The following is a 21,432-nucleotide window of genomic DNA, read 5'->3' as shown; positions in this document are numbered from 1 at the left end:
GAAAAATACTAGACATGCATTTTAAAACAATACATTGACTCACGTAGGCTTACTTTTTATCTCACGGGAATGCGGACGAGTAAGTTAGTAATAAATAAAATAAACAATACGTATATTTCTTCACTCTCTTTATTTACAAAATAAGTATCCAATCTAGGTTAGGTACAAAAATCGTATACACACTTATATCTATATAAGACCTAAAATTCAGGTCTTTCAGAGTCTTATAACGCAGGTATTTAAAGGTACCTATTTTATATCTAAGAACTTAAATGTAATGCCTACACCTTAGGTATTTATACACATATAGTAACAATTTTTACAATAATTTTTGCATTGTAGAACTTCTTAGACGTTGACAATTTCCTGAGTTCGAAACCTGGGTAAATACCAATGTGTATTTTCAGTTCAAGTTCAATATTTCTTCATTTAGCTTTTTTGTACGTCAACGCCTTTTTATTCTCAAAGGGTAGGCAGAGGTGCACATTACGACATGTAATGCCTCTGTACAATGTACACACACTTTTCACCATTTGTATTATAAGTCCCATGTAATAGGGCGTGAGCCTATTGTCATATACTGGGCATATTTTAATTTCCATCTCTTCATTAATGTACGTGAGAAAACTGTGATTTTTAATTAGTTAAGTATGTCTCACGATAGTTATTATAAAAATAATGGCTGTTTATTGATATTATGGTTAATGAAGACTTAAAACTTACTTTAAAATTACAGACATGTTCCCTAACATTCTAGTATTGAGCTGAAAGTCTTGACAAAGTACTATATTCTACAAAATAAGTATCAAAACATTACATAACCAATAACATTCCTCCATTTTTTACATCTAATTACAATAAAACATGCATTACTACACTTCTTTAAAAACAACCAATAGCAACACTCAAGTTTAATAAAATAACTTGACAGATGTCAAAAGTGACGCGTGTCAAAAGTGACAGGTGTCAAAAGTGACAGATGTCATCAATGACAGCTGTCAAACTTCAAACATCCAAGATGGCGGTGTTTACGCGTCCATGGCTATGACGGTGGGTGTGGCGGTGTCTGGGACGATGGCTTTGGTCGTGGTCATCCATCCGCTGAGCCAGTACAGCAGGAAGCCCCAGAAAAGGCAGTTGACTATGACGTCGACCCAGTACATTCTGAAAATTAGGATTGGAGGTTAGGTCTTGGATTTTTAGGTGAAGATTGACTTGTTTTGTAAAGGAAAACAATTTGTGTATCATATAAATATTTTTTTTTGTGCGAATTAAGTCTACTCGTACTACATGTTGTATAGTAGCAGTTTCCCAACTACTGCATCGGCTACTGACTAATGTTATAGTCGCAAAACCCAATATGCAGTGTCTATTACTAGTACCAGTAGTAGTAGTATAGAGTGAACCGATAACATAATCATTAATTTATATACAACCATGCAAACATCGAAACACTGAAGTCTGTACTTCTGCCCCTCTTCTTTAAGAGATTTATACTCACATTCTCATATGCCTCCTAGCAGCCGGTAGAGTATCATCGTACTCCTTCAAAATGAAGATTCGAGCGGCTCTGATGCAGTCTTCAAAGTATTTTGAGATGTCCAGACCTGGGGAACATACATGATAAAAACATAAGCAAATGTACGCAGGTCGCTTCCAACCTCGCGATGTGTAGTCATTGGGGGAGGACTGTGGGGGGCAGTGGACAGTACGGGGCTGATTGCTTGATGGTGATGATGGTATTATATAAAGAAAAATCTTGTAAGCTGTTCTAGTGGTGATTGCTCACCATTTGTTACGTGGTGACAGTAGAAGGCTTTTTTTATTTTTTAAGGGGGATAATCATCAAATGAATTCTCCTGGCTTGCGCGAGGCGAGAGGGAGTAGTGTCAGACTCTTATTGACTAAAAACCGCCCGGTTCCTACTCCAGCTTTTCGAGACAGTGGAAGGCTTAGTACTAGTTTTGTTCTACGTATAAGAAGATCGAAATATAACTGCGTTCGGCGCTGTGATTGGTTGGTTCATTGGAGCAAGCCAATCAAAGCGCATAGCGCGGTAACGCTTCGATCTTGTTATACGTAAAAATTAAGAGGTCTGTAACATTAGTACGAGTTTGCTTTACGTTTAAAATTATCGAAACGAGAGCGCGTTCGGCGCTCTGATTGGTTGATTTATTCGAGCTGGCCAATCAGAGAACCGAGCAGAGAAAGCAATCTTATACTAAGGGTACTCTTCTCAGTAGTGTGTTGCTACAGACGATAGTGATTACGATTATAAAAATTAATGCTGAATTCTTTTTTTATTTATCTATCTATCTCACTCACCCACAGCGTCGACCTTATAGTCCCGTCTCTCTTTGGCATTGAGTTTCTGTCTCAACGTCTGAGCGATGTCCGATTTGAAGTCCCATTGGTTGTTTGTGTAGTATTCAAATACTTCGAAACCTTTGGTGATACGGCGTTGTACACGGCATAGTCTGGAAAAAGAAAAGATAATTCATATATTAACACGTTAAACGCCTAGGGGACGAATGCACTTGGGATGCGGTGAGCGAATTTGCGTGTCACCGCACCGCTTCGCATTCGCTTCTAGATCGCTCATACAAGACGTAGTGTAAGAGTCCTAGTGTAACTTAAAACCAATAAAGTTTTCCTCTTTTAGTTTATTCCAGTGATCATTATACATTTTCTTTGTCAAATCTGCATACCCATTGGGTTGAAGCATGCAGGAGTAGGAACGATGTGGCGTTTAGTCAGTAAGACTCTGACTCTCTCTCACCTCACCCAGGACGGGAGAAGAGACTGGATGATTTTCCTCAACAAAAAATTGGCTTTTAGTAAAAACTAGGTTACTTAATAATATAGTAAAAAAAAATATAGTGAGCAAGGGTAGCTCGCCACCCGACCAGATCCGTGGGTACAACACATCACCACAGTAAGGCTGATGCCTGACCCAGAGCTGAGGACTACCTAGCGGGTTACCGGGGCTCCGACTCTAAGAGCAGGAGTAGGAACGGGGTGGCAATTAGTCAGTTAGAGTCTGCCACTCCCTCTCACCGAGCCCAAGGTGAGACAAGTTTATGAGTTTCCTCCCTTAAAAAAAGGGGTACTTAATATCATACTTACACTGGCTTATATCCTAGACAGAAGAGAAGTGTGTCGATGATGAAGGCTGGAATCCAGTGGAAGAAGAACACGCAAATATTGTGGTACAGCCTAGAATGCTTCATTGAACCACCTGGATACCTGTAGCAATGGAAAATAATCCTTAGTATTAAAGTAATTGGGTTAATTATTGTATGACGACTATCGTAAGTTTTTTAGTTAACGAGCAGACGGATCATCTGATGGTAAGCAATCGTTACCGCTCATGGACACCCAAAACACCAGAGGCGTTACAAGTGCGTTGACGGTCTTTTGGGGGTAAGTAATTTGGGGATTAGGAACATTGGCAAGAGGGGTAATTTGGCCTCCGATAACCTCAATCACACAACGCAAACGGTGTTTCACGTCGGTTTTCTGTGAGGCCGTGGTATCACTCCGGTCGAGCCGGCCCAATCATGCCAAAGCATGGCTCTCCCACACTTATCTTTCCCCATTCTATTGGTGGAGGCTTCCCCCATTTTCTGCTATACTTCAGGTGATCCATACATCTCCTTCGCCCCCCAATACCCCTTAAAATGGACATATTCTTCTTTACTTACCACACTACTCCGTTCAAAGGTACTCTGTTCATGATGATCTCCCTGCCAGCATCTATCATCTCGGACCAGGTGACCTTAATCTCCGCTGATGATGTGAAGTTTATTATGTTGCATTTCGTGTCGCTGGAAATTAAAAAATATACATAATAACTATCGTGAGACATGACTAAATTGAGGTGAGGCATGGCTCTCCCACACTTACTTAAATGCTACATATACACTTATACATTTACAATTTGGTTAATAGAGAAATATGAGTAAGAAAGATAAGGCTCATAGTCCAGCAGTGGACTTGGTAGGTAGGATTGCCAGATTTGATGGTCGGGATTTTTGGGATTGTCCCAGAATGTTGTGTGCTGTCCCGTGTCCCAGTAATTTTACTTTGCTGTCCCGGAATTAAAAAATATTAGATTTTTTACAAAAATACAATACATTTTTTTGAGTGGTGAAAATTATCCGATGACTTCTCCCGCCTTGGGCTAAGCGAGAGGTAGTATCAGACTTTTACTGACTAAAAACCACCCCGTTCCTACTCCTGCTTTTCGAGCCGGAGCCCCGGTAAACCCGCTAGGTAGTCCGCAGCTCCGGAAAATACAATACTATGGCTGCAAAAGTCAAAACAAACGTTGTTTCGTGCTCGCAAAACGTGCTGCGTGATTTGAGGGGCAGGAACGGCGAGTTGTGGTACCTTCTTAATTCCTACTTTTACATTTTAGTCTCGAATAGGCCACAAAAACTTAGTTGATGTCTCTTCATTTGTCTCAACCAATGGCACGGTGGACTGGCGATCGAGTTCACTTCGATCTTTTGAATTGAACATTTCAGAATAGCCTTAGCAGGTTTGATTCCCGCTCTTGTAATTTTTTTCAAAACATACCTAAGATATTCTCTAAAATAATGTACAGTAATACCCCGACTTACGCTACCCCGTTTTACGCGAATTCGGAGATACGCGGTTTTTCATTTTGATTGCCGCGCGCATCGGCTCTCTCGCTCCGCGCACTCAGTGTTCAATTTGCGACAAGTTTAAACGTTCCGCGTGCAATTGTTTTACGTGCGCAGTGCGTTTTACTTATAATCTCTAATTATGTCATCTAAAAGAACGAAAAATGAGTCATTTGAACCTAATATTTTATATGCAACGTTGAACCCCGACTTACGCGACAACCGCTCGGGCCCACCTATCGCGTAACTCTGGGGTATTACTGTATTGTTTAAAAAAAAAGCGTTGTCTCACACTAGGATTTTCTCCTGTGTCGTGGGTGCGTTTACAAACATACAATTTCACATACACACGACACCCAGACCCGGAACAACAATCTGTGGATCACACAAAGAGTTGTTCCGTGCGGGAATCGAACCCGCGACACGTTACACGGCAGCCAGTTGCCCAATAAATAGGAATTGTAAGTATGTTTATACGTACCCATTCTTAATATAATTCCACGCGACAATCATGATGCCGTTTATAAATACGTCGACCGGCAGGTAGTCAGCATAGCTGTTGCTCTTGCAGTACATTGACCTGATCACTCCCTTGCCAGCTCCTGAAAATTAAGGTGAATGAGGTATGTCATATACTTATTGGCACCACCTTATAACGTCACGCCTTTAATCCCCGAAGGGGTAGGCAGAGGTGTACATTACGGCACATAATGCCAATGCACACCCACATTTCACAATTTATATGTTGTAAGTTTCATGTAATAGGTGGTGAGCCTATTGCCATATACCGGGCACATTTCCATACTCCGTGCTACCACTGAGAAATTTTCGAAAAACCGAAAAAAGCCCAGTAATACTTCGCTCGACCCGGGAATCGAACCCAAGACCCCTTGCCCGGCAGTCGCACTTGCAACCACTCGGCCAACGAGGCAAAATGGGTGTCATATAAGGGATTAAGGGACTTCACGTTTGATAAAGAGCAAGTAAGTATCTTGTGTCTTTGATAAATTCCGAGTTTCCAATCCCTAAAAGGTAAGCATCACACTTTTTTTACGTTTGATGGGTCGACGTTTGGCCGCTATCTCGTCTGATGGTAAGTGATGATGCGGCCTACGATGGAGCACGTCTGCCCATAAGCAACCTATTCACTCGGGCTTTGAAGACACCCAGGTTGTACCCATCAGGAAACACAGACTCCGGCAAGGAGTTCCACTCCCTAGCAGTTCGCACAAGGAAGCTTGAAGCGAAGCGCTTCGTGCGAGTATTATGGAAAACTTACCGATAAGCAATCCAGTGGGTCCGTTGATATTGTCAGTCCACCCAGGAACGGGCTCTTGCCAGATTGGAATTACTGGAAGAGAAGATATAAGTTATAATCACTACATTCAAACAAAGTCGCTTTCTCTGTCCCTTTGTCCCTTTGTATGCTTAAATCTTTAAAACTACGCAACGGATTTTGATGCGGTTTTTTTAATAGATATAGTGATTCAAGAGGAAGGTTTATATGTATAATACATGCATAATATAATATCACCATTGCACTTTTACGAAGCTGGGGCGGGTCGCAAGTAAATGATGATATAAATTATATTTATTTTTGCAAATAGGTTACAATGTAACTCTTTTACACGTCAATCTCTTAAATAACTAGGTGAGGCCGGCATTTCCTATAGGACTTTTTTTTTTTTTTTTTGAGGGGGGAAAATCATCCAATGTCTTCTCCCGCCTTGGGCGAGGCGAGAGGGAGTGTCAGACTCTTCTGACTACTCTGAGAAGAAATGCCGAAACTAAGTCAGAGGTAAAATAGACGTTAAATATTGCTTTGTTGGTTAAAACGTCCGGTAAACGAGAGTTTGTAGACTATTCATTATACATAGTTTTTTTTTTGTTGTATAGGAAGCGCAAAAGAGCAGACTCATCATCTGTAATCATCTGATGACAACAACAATCTGATGGCAACACCAGATGAGTCACAAGTGCATTGCCGGCCTTTTGACAATCGAGGATTTGAGGATTTAGTGATTGGGGAACGGGGATTGGGGATTGAAGATTGAGGATTGGTGTTTGGTGATTGGGATTGGGGATTAGGGATTGGCTATTAAGGATTGGGGATTGGGAATTGGGGATTGGAGATTGGTGATTAGACATTGGATATTAGTTATTGGAGATTAGTGATAGGTGATAGGTGATTGGAGATTGGGTATTGGAGATTGGAAATTATGAGGGAAGGGATAGAACCTCCAGTAACCTCACTCACACGGTGAACGCAAGCATTGTTTCAGACCGATTTTCTATGAAGCCGTAATCAGAATATATAAATTCAAAAGCTGCTTACCAATGGAAGGTCGGAGTACCATGGCTGGCAGGTTGGCTTTCTCCATGGCTTCCACGACTAGGGCTTCAGCGAGAGCCTTCGTGAAGGCATAGGAGTTGGGTAGCTTGTTCAGTAACCTGATAAAAAAACAACCCACTTTTTTATTTTTTAAAAAACGTTGCCCCACATTAGGATTTTCTCCTGTGTCGTGGGTGCGTTTACAAACATACAAGTTCACATATACATGACACTCAAACCCGGAACAACAATTTGTGGATCACACAAAGAGTTGCTCCGTGCGGGAATCGAACCCGCTACCCGTTGCGCGGCAGCCAGTTGCCCAGCCACCGCACCAACCGTGCAGTCGAACTGTCACCAGTTATGTTATAAGTCCCATGTAATAGGGAGTGAGCCTATGGTCGTATACCTTACGCAGGTCCAGAAAAAACAATAGGCTAGTTTCCTACTAGTCAAATTCAATACTTTTTTCGAAACGTCAAAAAACTATATTTTCTATGAACTTTGTATGAAATACTCTATTATGACGTCGAAAGTTTTTGACGTCAAATAGCAGATTTATTTTTAGAAATTTAGCTAGGAAAAATCGAAAATTAAGTTGTTGATGTTGTGTGATTATTTTTGAATATTTTATTGTATTGAAAAGTTGTAATAATTTATTTTTGACCCAGTCATCATCTCTATTGTATCTAAAAGTAAGCGTCCACAGGCCCGCATCGTACGCATCGCACGCAACGGATTTTAATTTGTCTTGTATAGAAACTCATACAACTGCGTCCACTGATCCGCATCGTACGGACCGCATCATCGGCAATGCCTACATGCGATGCGTACTGATGACGTCATACGGAATGCGTACGATGCGATGAAATTGGACGCGCAACACATTGCGTTACCCTGTTACCGTAATATTTCAAACATCACCATCATCAATAGCCTATTAATGACCACTGTTGACGAAGGTTTGAGCATTAATCACCACACTTGCACAATTTGAGTTGGCATGATATTTCAAACACATAAATTTAATTTGGCTATTTTTAAAACATACTACCTAAATATCACTACATAGTATAAAACAAAGTCGCTTTCTCTGTCCCGATGTCCCTTTGTACGCTTAAATCTTTAAAACTACGCAACGGATTTTGATGCGGTTTTTTTAATAGATAGAGTAATTCAAGAGGAAGGTTTATATGTATAATATATCACCATTGCACCCATGTGAAGCTGGGGCGGGTCGCTAGTTATTTATAACTATCTAACCCAATAATCTAGATTGGATACATTCATAAAAAAACCAAAAAGGATTAAACACTAGGTCAAGGTTTTAAGCACTAGTCTGCAATAATATGCCCTAGATAACAGAGGTTATTGACTTGTGTGCCAAGGCTATCTAACTACATATAAGGGTGCGGTTTTAGAGAAGCGGAGCGTTTTTATGGAATAGGGGGCAAACGAGCAGACGGGTCACCTGATGGTAAGCTATCACCACCGCTCATGGACACCCGCAACATCAGAGGAGTCACAGGTGCGTTGCCGGCCTTTTAAGAAGGAATACGCTCTTTTCTTGAAGATTTGAAGGTCGTATCGGTTCGGAGTTATGCCACGATTCACCAATCGCATTACATCAACAACCTATAAGTGGCCACTGCTGACCAAAGGCCTCTTCTCGCGCGGAGGTTTGAGCATTAATCACCACGCTTGCTCAATGCGGGTTGGCGATTTCAAACTTATAATCAGAAATTATAAGCCCAGGTTTCTTCACGATGTTTTCCTTCACCGTTTGTCAGTGGTGTTTAAATAATCTTAGAAAGTACATATAACTTTAAATTTGACTAAAGTCACATTGCTTCTCATACATGAGAGTGCGGGTTCGAAATCTACCAACGGCAAGTACCAATGTGACTTTTCCGAGTCATATGTACTTTCTAAGATTATTTAGACACCACTGACAAACGGTAAAGGAAAACATCGTGAGGAAACCTGGGCTTATAATTTCTAATTATAAGTTTGAAATCGCCAACCCACATTGAGTAAGCGTGGTGATTAATATAAGTTTTTAAACTGACATGGTCACTAACACTATTATTAGAACTTATTACGGGATATTTACCATGTTTATTAAATATCGGAAACTCATCAAAATTAATAAACATGGTAAATATCCCGTAATAAGTTCTAATAATAGTGGTGATTAATGCTCAAACCTCCGTGTGAGAAGAGGCCTTTGGTCAGCAGTGGCCACTTATAGGCTGTTGATGTGTTGATGTGAAAGTAGCTTCGCTCCGTCCCGCTCCGCTTCACTATAACCGCTATCTAATCGAACCGACAGCCGGCTAGTGAAAGGAAGTAGAATGCACGTAGCAATAATTGCATCATCTAAGTCATTTTTTTATGGGACGGTAAGCGAGCAGACGTATCACCTGATGGTTAGCAATCGCCGCCGCCCATGGACACTTGAAACACCAGAGGCGTTACAAGTGCATTGTCGGCCTTTTGGGGGTTAGGAATTTAAGGGTTGTTAGGGAATCGGAGATTGGGTAGATTAGGAAGGGGGTTTGGGCCTCCGGTAGCCTCACTCACACAACGCAAGCGTTGTTTCACGTCGGTTTTCTGCTCGGCCGTGGTATCACTCCGGTCGAGCCGGCCAATTCGTGACGAAGCATGGCTACTTATCTATATAAGTAGCCATGCTTCGTCACGAATGGGCGAATGAGGCGAATGGACGAATGGTAAACAAGTTTAAAGTACAACGTCTGACACTGTACCACATCTACTCTTGTCATGGGTGTCTTATACCCGACTAAAGCTATTGTATAGAAATTGTTTTGCACCTTTACTCTTGTTGTGGGTGTCTTATACTCCACCAAAAAGTGTCTAACTGAAATTAGGTTTAAGTTTGTAAACTGACATGGTCACTAACACTAGTATTAATCCGTGATCATGGCGCTTGCAACAGTGCCGAAATATCGGAAACTCACCAAATTCAATAAACATGGTAAATATCCCGTCGTAAGTTCTAATTATAGTGAAATTAGGTTGCACCTCTACTCTTTTCGTGGGTTTGTTATACCCAACTGAGAATATTTAACAGAAATCGGGTTTCAACAAATATAGTATGAAACTCATAAACATGGTAAATATCCCGTCTTAAGTTCAAATAATTATGATTGGTGGAAGCCAAACGCATCCACAGCTACGTAGCATAGCACATCTCTGGTGGAAAAGGAACCTTAAGGTAAGCGTCCACAGACCCACATCGTACGCATTCTGTATAACGTCATCAGTACGCATCGCATGTAGGCATTGCCGATGATGCGGTTCGTACGATGCGGATCAGTGGACGCAGTTGTATGAGTTTCTATACAAGACAAACTAAAATCCGTTGCGTGCGATGCGTGCGATGCGGTTCGAGTCCAGCAGTTTTGCCAACCCTTTATTTGCCGACCCTTACTTGGTTAAATCCAACTTACTTGGGCGTCATAGTAGCAATAGTCTCCTCGTCCATCCACTCCACTGCCTGGATGATCTGATGAGGGTCGGCTGGTGGGGGATACGCCTTCTCCTCCAGGAGTTTCTCGTGGAGGTGGCAGTATGCCGTCGATATGTGGATGAATACCTGCAAGATGATTTTATGGTAACTTTCGTGAGACATACTAAATTGATTATTATGTTATCGGCTTACTCACGTAATGTTTTGACGAGGAACTCGACTAGTTTCAAGCCATGCTAGAGGCTCATAGTAAGCCGATAACATAATAATTACCTACAAGATATTTAGATTTAGATTACAAGACTGATGACTGTTGATGAAGCGAAAGAAGTATGGAAGAGTCGTAGCAATTGGCGTTCAATTGTCTCTGCCTACCCCCATGGGAGACAGGCGTGAGGTTGTGTATGTATGTACATCTCCTCTATTGAAATATAAAATATAGCACTTTTAAAAATCAAACAAAATGTTCAATAAACGCTAAGAAATTTTGTGTAGTATTTTTTGCATAGAATCGGGAGCAAACTAACAGACAGGTCACCTGATGGTAAACCATCAGCATCCCGATGTTGCGAATTACCTAGCGCGTTAACGGGGCTTCAGTTCGAAGAACAGGAGTAGGAACGGGGTGGTTTTTAGTCAGTAAGAGTCTGACACTCCCTCTTGCCTCGCACAAGGCGAGAGAAACCATAGGACGATTGTACCACTCAAAAAAAAAATACTATCAGCATTGCCCATTGACATTCGCATTACTAGAGGAGTTGCCTTGTAACATGGCTCTCACACACTTAAGCTTCATCATCATCATCATCATCTTATCAGCCACAAGACGTCCACTACTGAACATGGGCCTCCCCCAATGACTTCCAGATAGGCCGGTTGGAAGCGACCTGCATCCAGCTTAAGTATACGTACCTTCAATTTCTTACAAGCCTTGCCCAGTTCCACCATCAGCTTGGTACCTCTCACGTTTAGAAGAACAGCCTTCTTCAGCTCTTCATCGAACCTGAAATACAGTTTTAATTAGTTACGACTTTGCACATTACTTTATAAAAGTTACTAAAGTATAATTTTAGATAGATAACAGCAGAATAGTAAGCCTTACTCTTCCCGTTGGTGCCATAAAACCCGACTAAGGGACTACACATTAGACAGAGACCGGGTAGCAGCGCTCTCTGATAAACCTGAATCTCATAAACTGCGATCTCCAACCGTTTTCACTTACCACCCAACGTGTTAAATTGTGAACTTGATTGAAAAAGAGTGACCTATGGAGTTTCTTGCTCGTTCTTCTCCATAGGAATCTACACTTTGGAACGAGTGAATAGCTTCACTAGAGACCGAATGAATGACCGACAGACAGATCTTTTAATTTTATTATGTTTGCTTCTACGTTCAAACGTGCCTTCCTGGTCTATTTGAACTAAATAATTTTGATTTTGACTTTGACACCCGTCTTCCAAGCGAAAAAGATCCAAAGATTATGGTATACCCGTTTATAATGTAGATAAGACCCATAGTCCAGCAGCAACCTATTATGGTCTGTTGAGGATGAGTGATTAAAGCCAGCATCATTTATTTCAATTAGACCAGGAAAGCACTTTTGAACGTTAAACAAAAAATTAAAGGTCTGTCGGTCAGTCCTCTAGTAGCTCTATTTGCTCGTTCCAAAGTGTAGATTCCTATGTAGAAGAACGAGCAAGAAACTCCATAGGTTACTCTTTTTCAATCAGGTTCACAATACAATACTTGGTTACATTGTTTCGTTGGTTCAATTATGTGAGAGAATGACTTCACATTAGTTCGTTGTGTGAGTGAGTTTACCGGAGGCCCAATTCCCCTCTTCCCAATCTTCCCCATCCCCGATTCCCGAACAACAACCCTTAAATTCCTAACTCCCAACGCCGGCAACGCACTTGTAACGCCTCTGGTGGTTCAAGTGTCCATGGGCGGCGGCGATTGCTTACCATCAGGTAATACGTCTGCTCGATTACCGGCTTGTTTCACAAAAAAAAAGCATGATTAGCTTACCTGATGGTAGCCGCAGCGTGAATGATGATGTCAACCTGGTCGATGATCATCTGCCTGTCTTCAGGACTCATGGCCAGGTCTGGTTCTGATACGTCTCCGTTGATGAGAGTCACCTTCTCCAGGAGTGGTTCTACTCCACCTCTCATCTCCCGAAGTTGGTCAAAGAGCTGCAAATAAGAAATGGATTGGATGCTTTCAAAGTCAAAGTCAAAATTATTTATTTCAAATAGACCAGGAAGGCACTTTTGAACGTCAAAGCAAATATGATAATATTAATAGCGTCTGTCTGTCGGTCAGTCCTCTAGTGAAGTTATTTTGATTGACTGCCTTGATTGTCTTTTTGTTTCTTGACGAGCAAGGAGCTATGTATGAGTCGGGCAAAATAAAATTGAAGGTTTATGACTCTTCAAAATTTACCAATACCACTATAGGGATGATGCCGGGGTATGAGATTTAAAAATCTATTTAACACATTGAACACCGTGGTGGTCACCGGTGACCTACGTTAGCGAGGATTTGCCTCCAACAGTTTTCTATTGGCAGTCAAAGACTTAATCCGTATATAAGTGTCTAATATTTTTTCATTACGTTAGGTAATGAAAAACGCCTTTTATCCAAGAAAAGGTAAGCAGAAGTGCATATTATGGCACGTAATGCCGCTATACAATGTACACCCACTTTTCAACATTTGTGTTATAAGTCCCATGTAATAAGGGATGAGTTTATTGCCATATACTGAGCAAAGTTCCAGACTCCGTGCTACTACTGAGAAATTTTCGAAAAACCGAAAAATGCTCAGCAATAGCTAGCCCAAGACGGAAGTCGAATTCGACACCCCATGTCCAGCAGTCGCACTTGCGACCACTCGACCAAAGACATCTTTAATTGATTTTGTCTGGACTTTAAAAGAGACTATAACTTACAATCTGAGTTTGTTTCGGCATTTCTTCTCAGAGTAGTCGGATAGGAAATGCCGGCCTCATCTAGCTATTTAAGAGATTGACGTGTAAAAGAGTTACATTGTACCCTATTTGCAAAATAAATATCATTTAACGAGACAGTCGATTTTAGTACAGAGATTTATTACCTCAAAAGACAAGAACATTATTTTTCACTATAAATAAAGTGTACAAACTACCAATTATACTTAAGTGAGAAACCCAGTTACAAGCAATCATTTCTTCAGTTCACGCTTACATAGTTAACTAATGCATTTTTTGTAAAAACTATTGCTACAGATGTAGAACAAACCGCTATATGACGTAACTGACAAGATACATACTACATGAGCTGCTGTCTACATGTGAACATTAGCTCATGACGATACCTAAGTACGTGTGTCACCTGGACAGTCAACCTCGCTACATCCTTGTTGACTGGACATCTACACTACATGAGCTGCTGTTTACGTGTGAACATTAGCTCATGGCGATACCTAAGTACGTGTGTCGCCTGGACAGTCAACCTCGCTACATCCTTGTTGACTGGACATCTACACTACATGAGCTGCTGTTTACGTGTGAACATTAGCTCATGACGATACCTAAGTACGTGTGTCGCCTGGACAGTCAACCTCGCTACATCCTTGTTGACTGGACATCTACACTACATGAGCTGCTGTTTACGTGTGAACATTAGCTCATGACGATACCTAAGTACGTGTGTCGCCTGGACAGTCAACCTCGCTACATCCTTGTTGACTGGACATCTACACTACATGAGCTGCTGTTTACATGTGAACATTAGCTCATGACGATACCTAAGTACGTGTGTCGCCTGGACAGTCAACCTCGCTACATCCTTGTTGACTGGACATCTACACTACATGAGCTGCTGTTTACATGTGAACATTAGCTCATGACGATACCTAAGTACGTGTGTCGCCTGGACAGTCAACCTCGCTACATCCTTGTTGACTGGACATCTACACTACATGAGCTGCTGTTTACATGTGAACATTAGCTCATGACGATTTCACTTTTTCAAAACCGCTGTGTAAATAGTCCATCATATTTGCGGTTATAAAATACCACAGCAGAAACCATAACCTCACCTTTATTAGACGCAGTCGGGTAATTGCAAGCGAAACAAATCGTCAGTCAATAACCTTGGCATCATAACCCGCTTGTCACATGTAAGTACGTTTGTAAGACGCATTCTCAGAAACTGCTGTGTCGATCTCAATGGAATTGTGTAATTTGAAAGTTTGTGTTTACTTTTGTTATGATGGTCGTGAGTTATGATATGTGAGTGTTGGTAAATTAATTTTTAGGAGTGTGTTTTTTTTGAACTAGTAATGTTTTACGGATTTGCTTGCTTTTACTTATATGATTTGTAATAGGAAATAACTTCTCTTAAATAAAGTTAAGTTGAGCAAATAGGTCTCGGGATCAGTTTTCATATTTTTGTTTTTTTTTCTTGTGGTATAGGTCGGTAAAGGCGCAGACGAATCACCTGATGGTAAGCAATCGCCGCCGCCCATGGACCCGAAACACCACAGGCGTTACAAGTGCGTTGCCGGGTTAGGAGTTTAAGTGTTTTTTTATCAAGAAAAAGAAGATTATTTTCCAGCGACTTCGCACACGTTTCCATGGAATAAAAAAGAAAAAAAAACTCTACTCTATCACCTCTATCAGATCATACGCTGTCTGTATACAAAATTTCATCAAAATCCGTTCAGTAGTTTCCGCATAAGGTTGGGTAGTATCCTCGGTCAAAAATAAATTATTATAACTTTTCAATACAATAAAATATTCAAAAATAATCACACTCTCATTCATAAATTTGATGAACTGCTTAATTTTCGATTTTTTCTAGCTAAATTTCTAGAAATTAGTCTGCTATTTGACGTAAAAATCTGATGACGTCATAATAGAGTATTTCATACAAAGTTCACAGAAAATATAGTATTTGACTAGTAGGAAACTAGCCCATTGACGGACAAACATCCATACACACAGACTTTCACATTTTTATAATAGTAGTGTGATCTATTCATTTCATACTGAATTATCTAACCATTGCAATTTCCAAACGTCTGTCGCGAACGTCTGAAATTCTACTACTACTAACCTACTTATTGTAAGTAGCGTCATAGTATTACTAAGTTACTGAGTAATTGTTAAGTAAGACTGCCTCGTTGGTCGAGTGGTCGCAAGTGCGACTGCTGTCGGGCAAAGTATTATTGGGCTTTTTTCGGGTTTTCGAAAACTTCTCAGTAGTAGCACGGAGTCTGGAATAGGCATGTTTCCTACTAATCAAATTCAATACTTTTTTCGAAACGTCAAAAACGATGTTTTCTATGAACTTTGTATGAAATACTCTATTATGACGTATTCCGATTTTTACCCGACTGCAGCCAGAAGGAGGGTTATGTTTTTTCGAGAGTGTTAGGGTTAAGTATGTATGTATGTTTGTATAATTGTTTGGCACGCTCTGCAGCCTAAACGGCTTGATGGATTTTGGCTTGAGAGGTGTCATTAGATTCGTATTTACTGAGAGAATGACAGTGGATATTATATCAAAATAATAAAAAAACAAAATGGCGGATTTTTGGTTTTAAATTCGAATATTGCTCACTCTCTAGCCTGAATGACTAGATGGATTTCAGCTTGATAGGGGTCGTTTGATTCGTATTTACTGTGAGAGTGACTATAAAAATAATAAAACTAAAATAAAATACAAACAAAAAATGTAATTTCAGTGTAATTTAAAAAACTAAAAAACCCGACTGCGTTTCTTTATAACATGAAAAAACCCTAAAACAAGAAAGTCGTTGTAAAATTTAAGCAGTCGGGACCCATTCTAAACATTTAGTGAGGGCACATAGCATATAGCTGGCTTTCTAGAATTTCTCAGTATTTTTTCATGTTATAAAGAAACGCAGTCGGGTTTTTTCTAGTTTTTTAAATTACATTTTTTATTACGTCAAAATAGCAGACTTATTTCTAGAAAAATTTGCGAGAAGAAATCGAAAATGAGTAGTTCATAAAATTTATGAATGTGATTATTTTTGAATATTTTATTGTATTGAAAAGTTGTAATAATTTATTTTTGACCAAGGATACTACCCAATTGTTTCCGGTAAGTAAATAGCAATAGGCTCACCCCCTATTACTTTGGAGATAAAAGACGTGACGTTGCATAATTATTAAGTAAGTTTAGGTAAGTATACAAAAAGTATCAACGTAAGATTTTGTTACAAAATTGTATTGGACTGTTCAAATTGATAGTTCAAGTGGGTTGAATGGTTGTTAGTGGTATCGTATTTTAAGAAAAGGTCTTGGGTTACTGTTCAAATATAATATTAAATACTGAAATTACTGTTAATCAAAAGAATATACCGTTTGAAGAAACCTCTTATGACTTAATGTAAACCACACATTTGGCTGACAATATACGAAAGATGAGCAAAATAGGCCCAGTAGGTAAGGCAAAAAGTGCATTTTTCTCTTTGAGGTAATTTGAACACTCTTTACAAATACGGCATTATAACAGCCGCGCCGCATGTCCGTAACATTCCTAGACAACCTACAACATTACAGCTCTTCTGTGGTCAAGGTACATGGAGCTGTTCATACAGAATTTTATACTTAATTTCATTATATATTTTGTTTAAAAATTTCATTCGTTGAAATGTTTAGTTGTATTATGTTTCTGTGAACAAGTACTATTTGTAGTTTGATTTAAGTCATATGAGTGATGTCCATATAGGTACTTACAGCACCACTGAAGATTTCTTCCAATCGTTGTTTTGGATTTTTGCCCTTCTTGGATCTCACGAACAGGAGTATCTGATCGATGTCTGGGCACTTTCTGAAATATTTACAAAGTTTCATATTAGAACTTCAAATATATTAAAAATAAAACGTTGCCCCACATTAAGATTTTCTCCTGTGTCGTGGGTGCGTTTACAAACATACAAGTTCACATACACATGACACCCAGACCCGGAACAACAATTTGTGGATCACACAAAGAGTTGCTCCGTGCGAGAATCGAACCCGCTACACGTTGCACAGCAGCCGGTTTCCCAGCCACCGCACCAACCGTGCATTCAATACCTTCACTACTACACACAAAGTTTGCGTCTTAAATCTCCGGGCCACCACGGAACACAGAAGCGAATCAAAGGGCGTTTAACCCTTTAACACGTTCAATGCCGCCGACACGCCAAGCGTGTTCTTGCGAATTTCTAACTACGCCTCGAACACGCCAAGTGTGTCCTAAATGTTTTAGTGATATTTCGAAAATTAGCCAAAATTGCCTTTTAGAATTCTCATTAAATAATCTGCTAGCAATAACCTAATGATTAAAGGGCGGCATCGCTATAATCATTAGGTTTTGACATCGCTATGAACTTCAAAAAAATAATGGTGGCAGTGAACGTGTTAAAAAGAAGTAAGCAAGGGTATACCTGAGCAGTTTCTCCACCAGGACCTTCCCCATGAAGCCAGTTCCTCCAGTGATGAGGACCTTCATTCCGGAGAAAGTGTCTGCGATGCGGTCAGGGAGATACTCGAGCTCTGCGCTCGATATAGTTTCTGATGCCATCGTGCTGTGAACAAAAGAATAACTTCAGTTTATTACTTTTGTAAAAATAACATTAAAGTTGTCTCTTTCCACTTCCCTAAAGTGGTAATTTATATAGAGCATTTTCTATTTCCAAGTTAGAAAGCTAAAAATTTAAACCTGTGCGGGCTATTTCGCGCCACAATGTCAGGTCATCATAAATGCGGGTCTGCAGACGGCGAGCACGGGTAACTCGCCGCCCGACCTAAACCAGACCCCTGCATACAGCGCGTCGCGCGCCTCAAAGAGCCATCAGACCACCTCAGATGGGGCCCAGTAGGGCTGATGCTTGATCCGGAGCTGCGGACTACCTAGCGGGTTTACCGAGGCTCCGGCTCAAAGCAGGAGTAGGAACGGGGTGGTTTTTAGTCAGTAAGAGTCTGACACTCTCCTCGCCTCGACCAAGGCGGGAGAAAAAAGAAAATACATTTATTTGGAGAAGTAATTGGATGATTCCCCACAAAAAGGAGTATTTGTTACTAATCAATAATTTTGCGTCATTTTATTTTTATAAATCCCTTAGAAGAACGTGAGCAAAGCCGCAGGCAAAGTTAGTACATAATATATGTTGGTCTATTTCGTACTATATGCTTCATATTCGCAATATCCGTAATTACTACACAGAAACAACTCTTGCGCATACTTGGCTAAAGTGACCTTGGCAAGCGCACAATGGATTTATAATGAAGAACATATTTTTGATTTGTACTTTTTTAATTTGGACATACGCTGTGTCGTAAGATATATTATGTCACCACTGTCATACTTTTCGTGGGTATCGTATGACTAAGGAAAAAAGTCATAGTCAAAATTATTTGTTTCAAATAGATTTGAAACAAATAATTTGTTTTTAAAGGCATTTTTGAACATCAAAGCAAATATTACAATAGAGCAAAAAAAAAAATCGGTCTGTCGGTCAGTCCTCTAGTTGCTCTATTTGCTCGTTCCAAAGTGTAAATTCCTATGGAGAAGAACGAGCAAGAAACTCCATAGGTTACTGTTTTTGCAATATACAATTATTGGTTACATTGTTTCGTTGGTTCAATTATGTGAGAACAATGTAACACCAATATTCAGTCAAAGGGATCAAAAAAGACAATAACAAAGGAGAATGGCAGGTTTGTATGGGAGTTTCGTACAGCAAAAAATTTTCGTGTTCCCGAATATTTTTGGGTTTAATTGGTAGTAAACATGATTGGAAAGCCCTATAAAAATTCTCAGATTTTTAGAAGTTGGGAGATAAGAGATATAGCCAGTTTTATGTTTGAGGTTAGGTTTGTCTATGGCCAATGGGAATATTCTGTAAATATGGATATTTTACAAGATTTTCATATTATTTATAAGGTAGAATAGTAGAATATACATATAATAGGTATGGGCTAGTAGAGAAGCTTGTTGTTAATAATATCAAAAGCACAGGTCAATCGCCAAGGTTAAGCAACCCTTGCCGACTTTGGTGTGTGGATGGGTGACCATCATAGAAAGTCTCCTTCGTGTTTCGGAAGGAGAAAGAGTAGGAAGATAAGAAATGACTTATGGAACATTTATTTATCCTATAATAAAGTAAGCTACTATCATCATTGTCAAGAGTTTGTTTCGCTTTGGCGTTGTATTTCGTTGAGTGAGTGAGGTTACCGGAGGCGCAATTACCCCTTCCCTAACAACCCTTAAATTCCGAACCCCCAAAAGGCCGGCAACGCACTTCTAACGCCTCAGGTGTACATGGGCGGCGGCGATTGCTTACCATCAGATGATCCGTCTGCTCGTTTACCAACTTATTGCATAAAAAAGGTTAATTGCTTAAGCTTAATTGTAGTACTTTAGTAAGTTTATTCAGTTTGAGAATATTTATCTATAGAAGGGTGTCTCATTACTATTGAGAGGTGGTCCCAACATTACCCTTTGTTCTTTATCATGTGTAAGCACTAAGCACATAAACATTGTTTAAATGAAAAAGAATATAGGAAGTTGATAAATTGACATGAGAATTTACCCATTCAGTAGGGTGCTTAAGGAGTGACCTATGTCCAGCAGCGGTCTACAATAAAAAAATAAAAAATAAATAAATAGTTTGATAAATAAAAAAATAAAAAATAGTTTGATAATGATTAAGTGCTGATGAAGTTTTCAGTGTAGGTAAATAAAACAACTTAGTTTTTGTAGGAATTTCATTTACTTTATTTTCTTATAATTACTTGATTGGTTCTTAATATTACTTCATCCAAGAAAGGGGCAGGTCGGCTCATACCCTCATGGCAAGCATAACTCAAATACCAAAGAATGCTCATAACATGTGAGCAGCATCCCACTGTTCTTAAACCTACAATACAATTACAGCAATCACTTTTGATTGTGTCCCGGCTATTCATATTTGTTTCTGCAACTATGAAAACAAAATAAGTTCTAGGAGAAGAGTGGCAGGACTTTATTTTAGCTTGAAGCAACATAGACTATCTGGAACACAGAAGTTCAAATTGCATACTTGGCCCCAGCAAACTTCACAAACTTCATTAATGGAAGGTGTCTGTAAATAAATAACATTCATGTAATTCAAAATTAAGCATTTACATATGATAGATATAAATTGCGCAAAACATGACCAGGCTAGAGAATAAATCTCGACACACAATGATTGGTTTTTACCGAAGACCTTTCCAAAAATACTAAATATATTTATTGTTCACTGGAGTAGAGAATGGAAAGACCAGTATCCTTTTGTTGTTGTTAGTAGAGCCAACATCATTAGTGTCTTACATTTAGCAACATAAAATTGTAATTGCTCTTTGGATTGCGTTTTTAGAAGCTAATTACTATAAATATGTTATTTCATATTATTATATACCTGCTGGTGCTCCAACAAACAAGCAGTGTTGTTGGGAGTAAGACTTTGACCACATGCAGCACACATCAGTTCAGAATTATCACTTTCCTGCTGATTAGGTTCAACGGGTTGAAAATCTTCATTTAGTAAAGTAGCCCTAGTTCTTCTAGCCTTCAACCAACACGGCACACAAGCTTCATCTTCAGGATGAAGCTAAAAGAAAAAATATAAATAAAGTAAAGCTTTTATTTAAACATGCACATTAGTAGGGACACACATATTAGTAGGAAATAATTTACATTGTTTTATATCTTAGTTTATTTCTAATGAATAAAATACAAAATAAGTTATAATATGTAACTACATGTTTTTATTTATACCTGTCGTGGTTATATCTAAGTAGCAATTGTATAAGCTGTTCTTTGTTCTTCTTCAATCAAAATTCTGCATTGCCTGATTCTTAGTATGGGTTGTCCACATACAACACAAACACCAATGTCCTATGTGTCTTCTCGGCATATTATCAGAAGAACATGAA

General features: G+C 39.5%; 2 protein-coding genes across 2 annotated transcripts in view; both read right to left on the bottom strand.

Moving 5' to 3' along the window:
* Window positions 1-11,528, bottom strand: part of LOC118280546 (pseudouridine-5'-phosphatase-like) — a 157,094-nt gene extending 145,566 nt beyond the window's left edge. The window contains exon 1 of the mRNA XM_050702216.1: window positions 11,518-11,528. The gene's annotated coding sequence lies outside the window, so the exon portion shown is untranslated. The remainder of the gene's footprint in view (window positions 1-11,517) is intronic.
* The window catches only part of LOC118280282 (fatty acyl-CoA reductase 1), a 37,671-nt gene continuing 16,350 nt past the window's right edge, over window positions 112-21,432 (bottom strand). The window contains exons 2-14 of the mRNA XM_050702186.1: window positions 17,919-18,059; window positions 17,224-17,317; window positions 12,503-12,669; window positions 11,387-11,477; window positions 10,455-10,600; window positions 6,985-7,100; window positions 5,929-6,000; window positions 5,131-5,251; window positions 3,705-3,827; window positions 3,127-3,246; window positions 2,326-2,477; window positions 1,502-1,607; window positions 112-1,164 (exon numbers count right to left, since the gene is read on the bottom strand). Of these exons, the coding sequence (XP_050558143.1) occupies window positions 1,029-1,164; window positions 1,502-1,607; window positions 2,326-2,477; window positions 3,127-3,246; window positions 3,705-3,827; window positions 5,131-5,251; window positions 5,929-6,000; window positions 6,985-7,100; window positions 10,455-10,600; window positions 11,387-11,477; window positions 12,503-12,669; window positions 17,224-17,317; window positions 17,919-18,055 (1,581 nt within the window). The 5' untranslated portion in view covers window positions 18,056-18,059 and the 3' untranslated portion in view covers window positions 112-1,028. The remainder of the gene's footprint in view (window positions 1,165-1,501; window positions 1,608-2,325; window positions 2,478-3,126; window positions 3,247-3,704; window positions 3,828-5,130; window positions 5,252-5,928; window positions 6,001-6,984; window positions 7,101-10,454; window positions 10,601-11,386; window positions 11,478-12,502; window positions 12,670-17,223; window positions 17,318-17,918; window positions 18,060-21,432) is intronic.

The sequence above is a fragment of the Spodoptera frugiperda genome, chromosome 21, assembly GCF_023101765.2.
Source record: "Spodoptera frugiperda isolate SF20-4 chromosome 21, AGI-APGP_CSIRO_Sfru_2.0, whole genome shotgun sequence".
NCBI classification, from domain to species: domain Eukaryota; kingdom Metazoa; phylum Arthropoda; class Insecta; order Lepidoptera; family Noctuidae; genus Spodoptera; species Spodoptera frugiperda.
The sequence above is the reverse complement of the archived record's forward strand: the minus strand, read 5'-3'. Positions and strand labels throughout refer to the sequence as shown.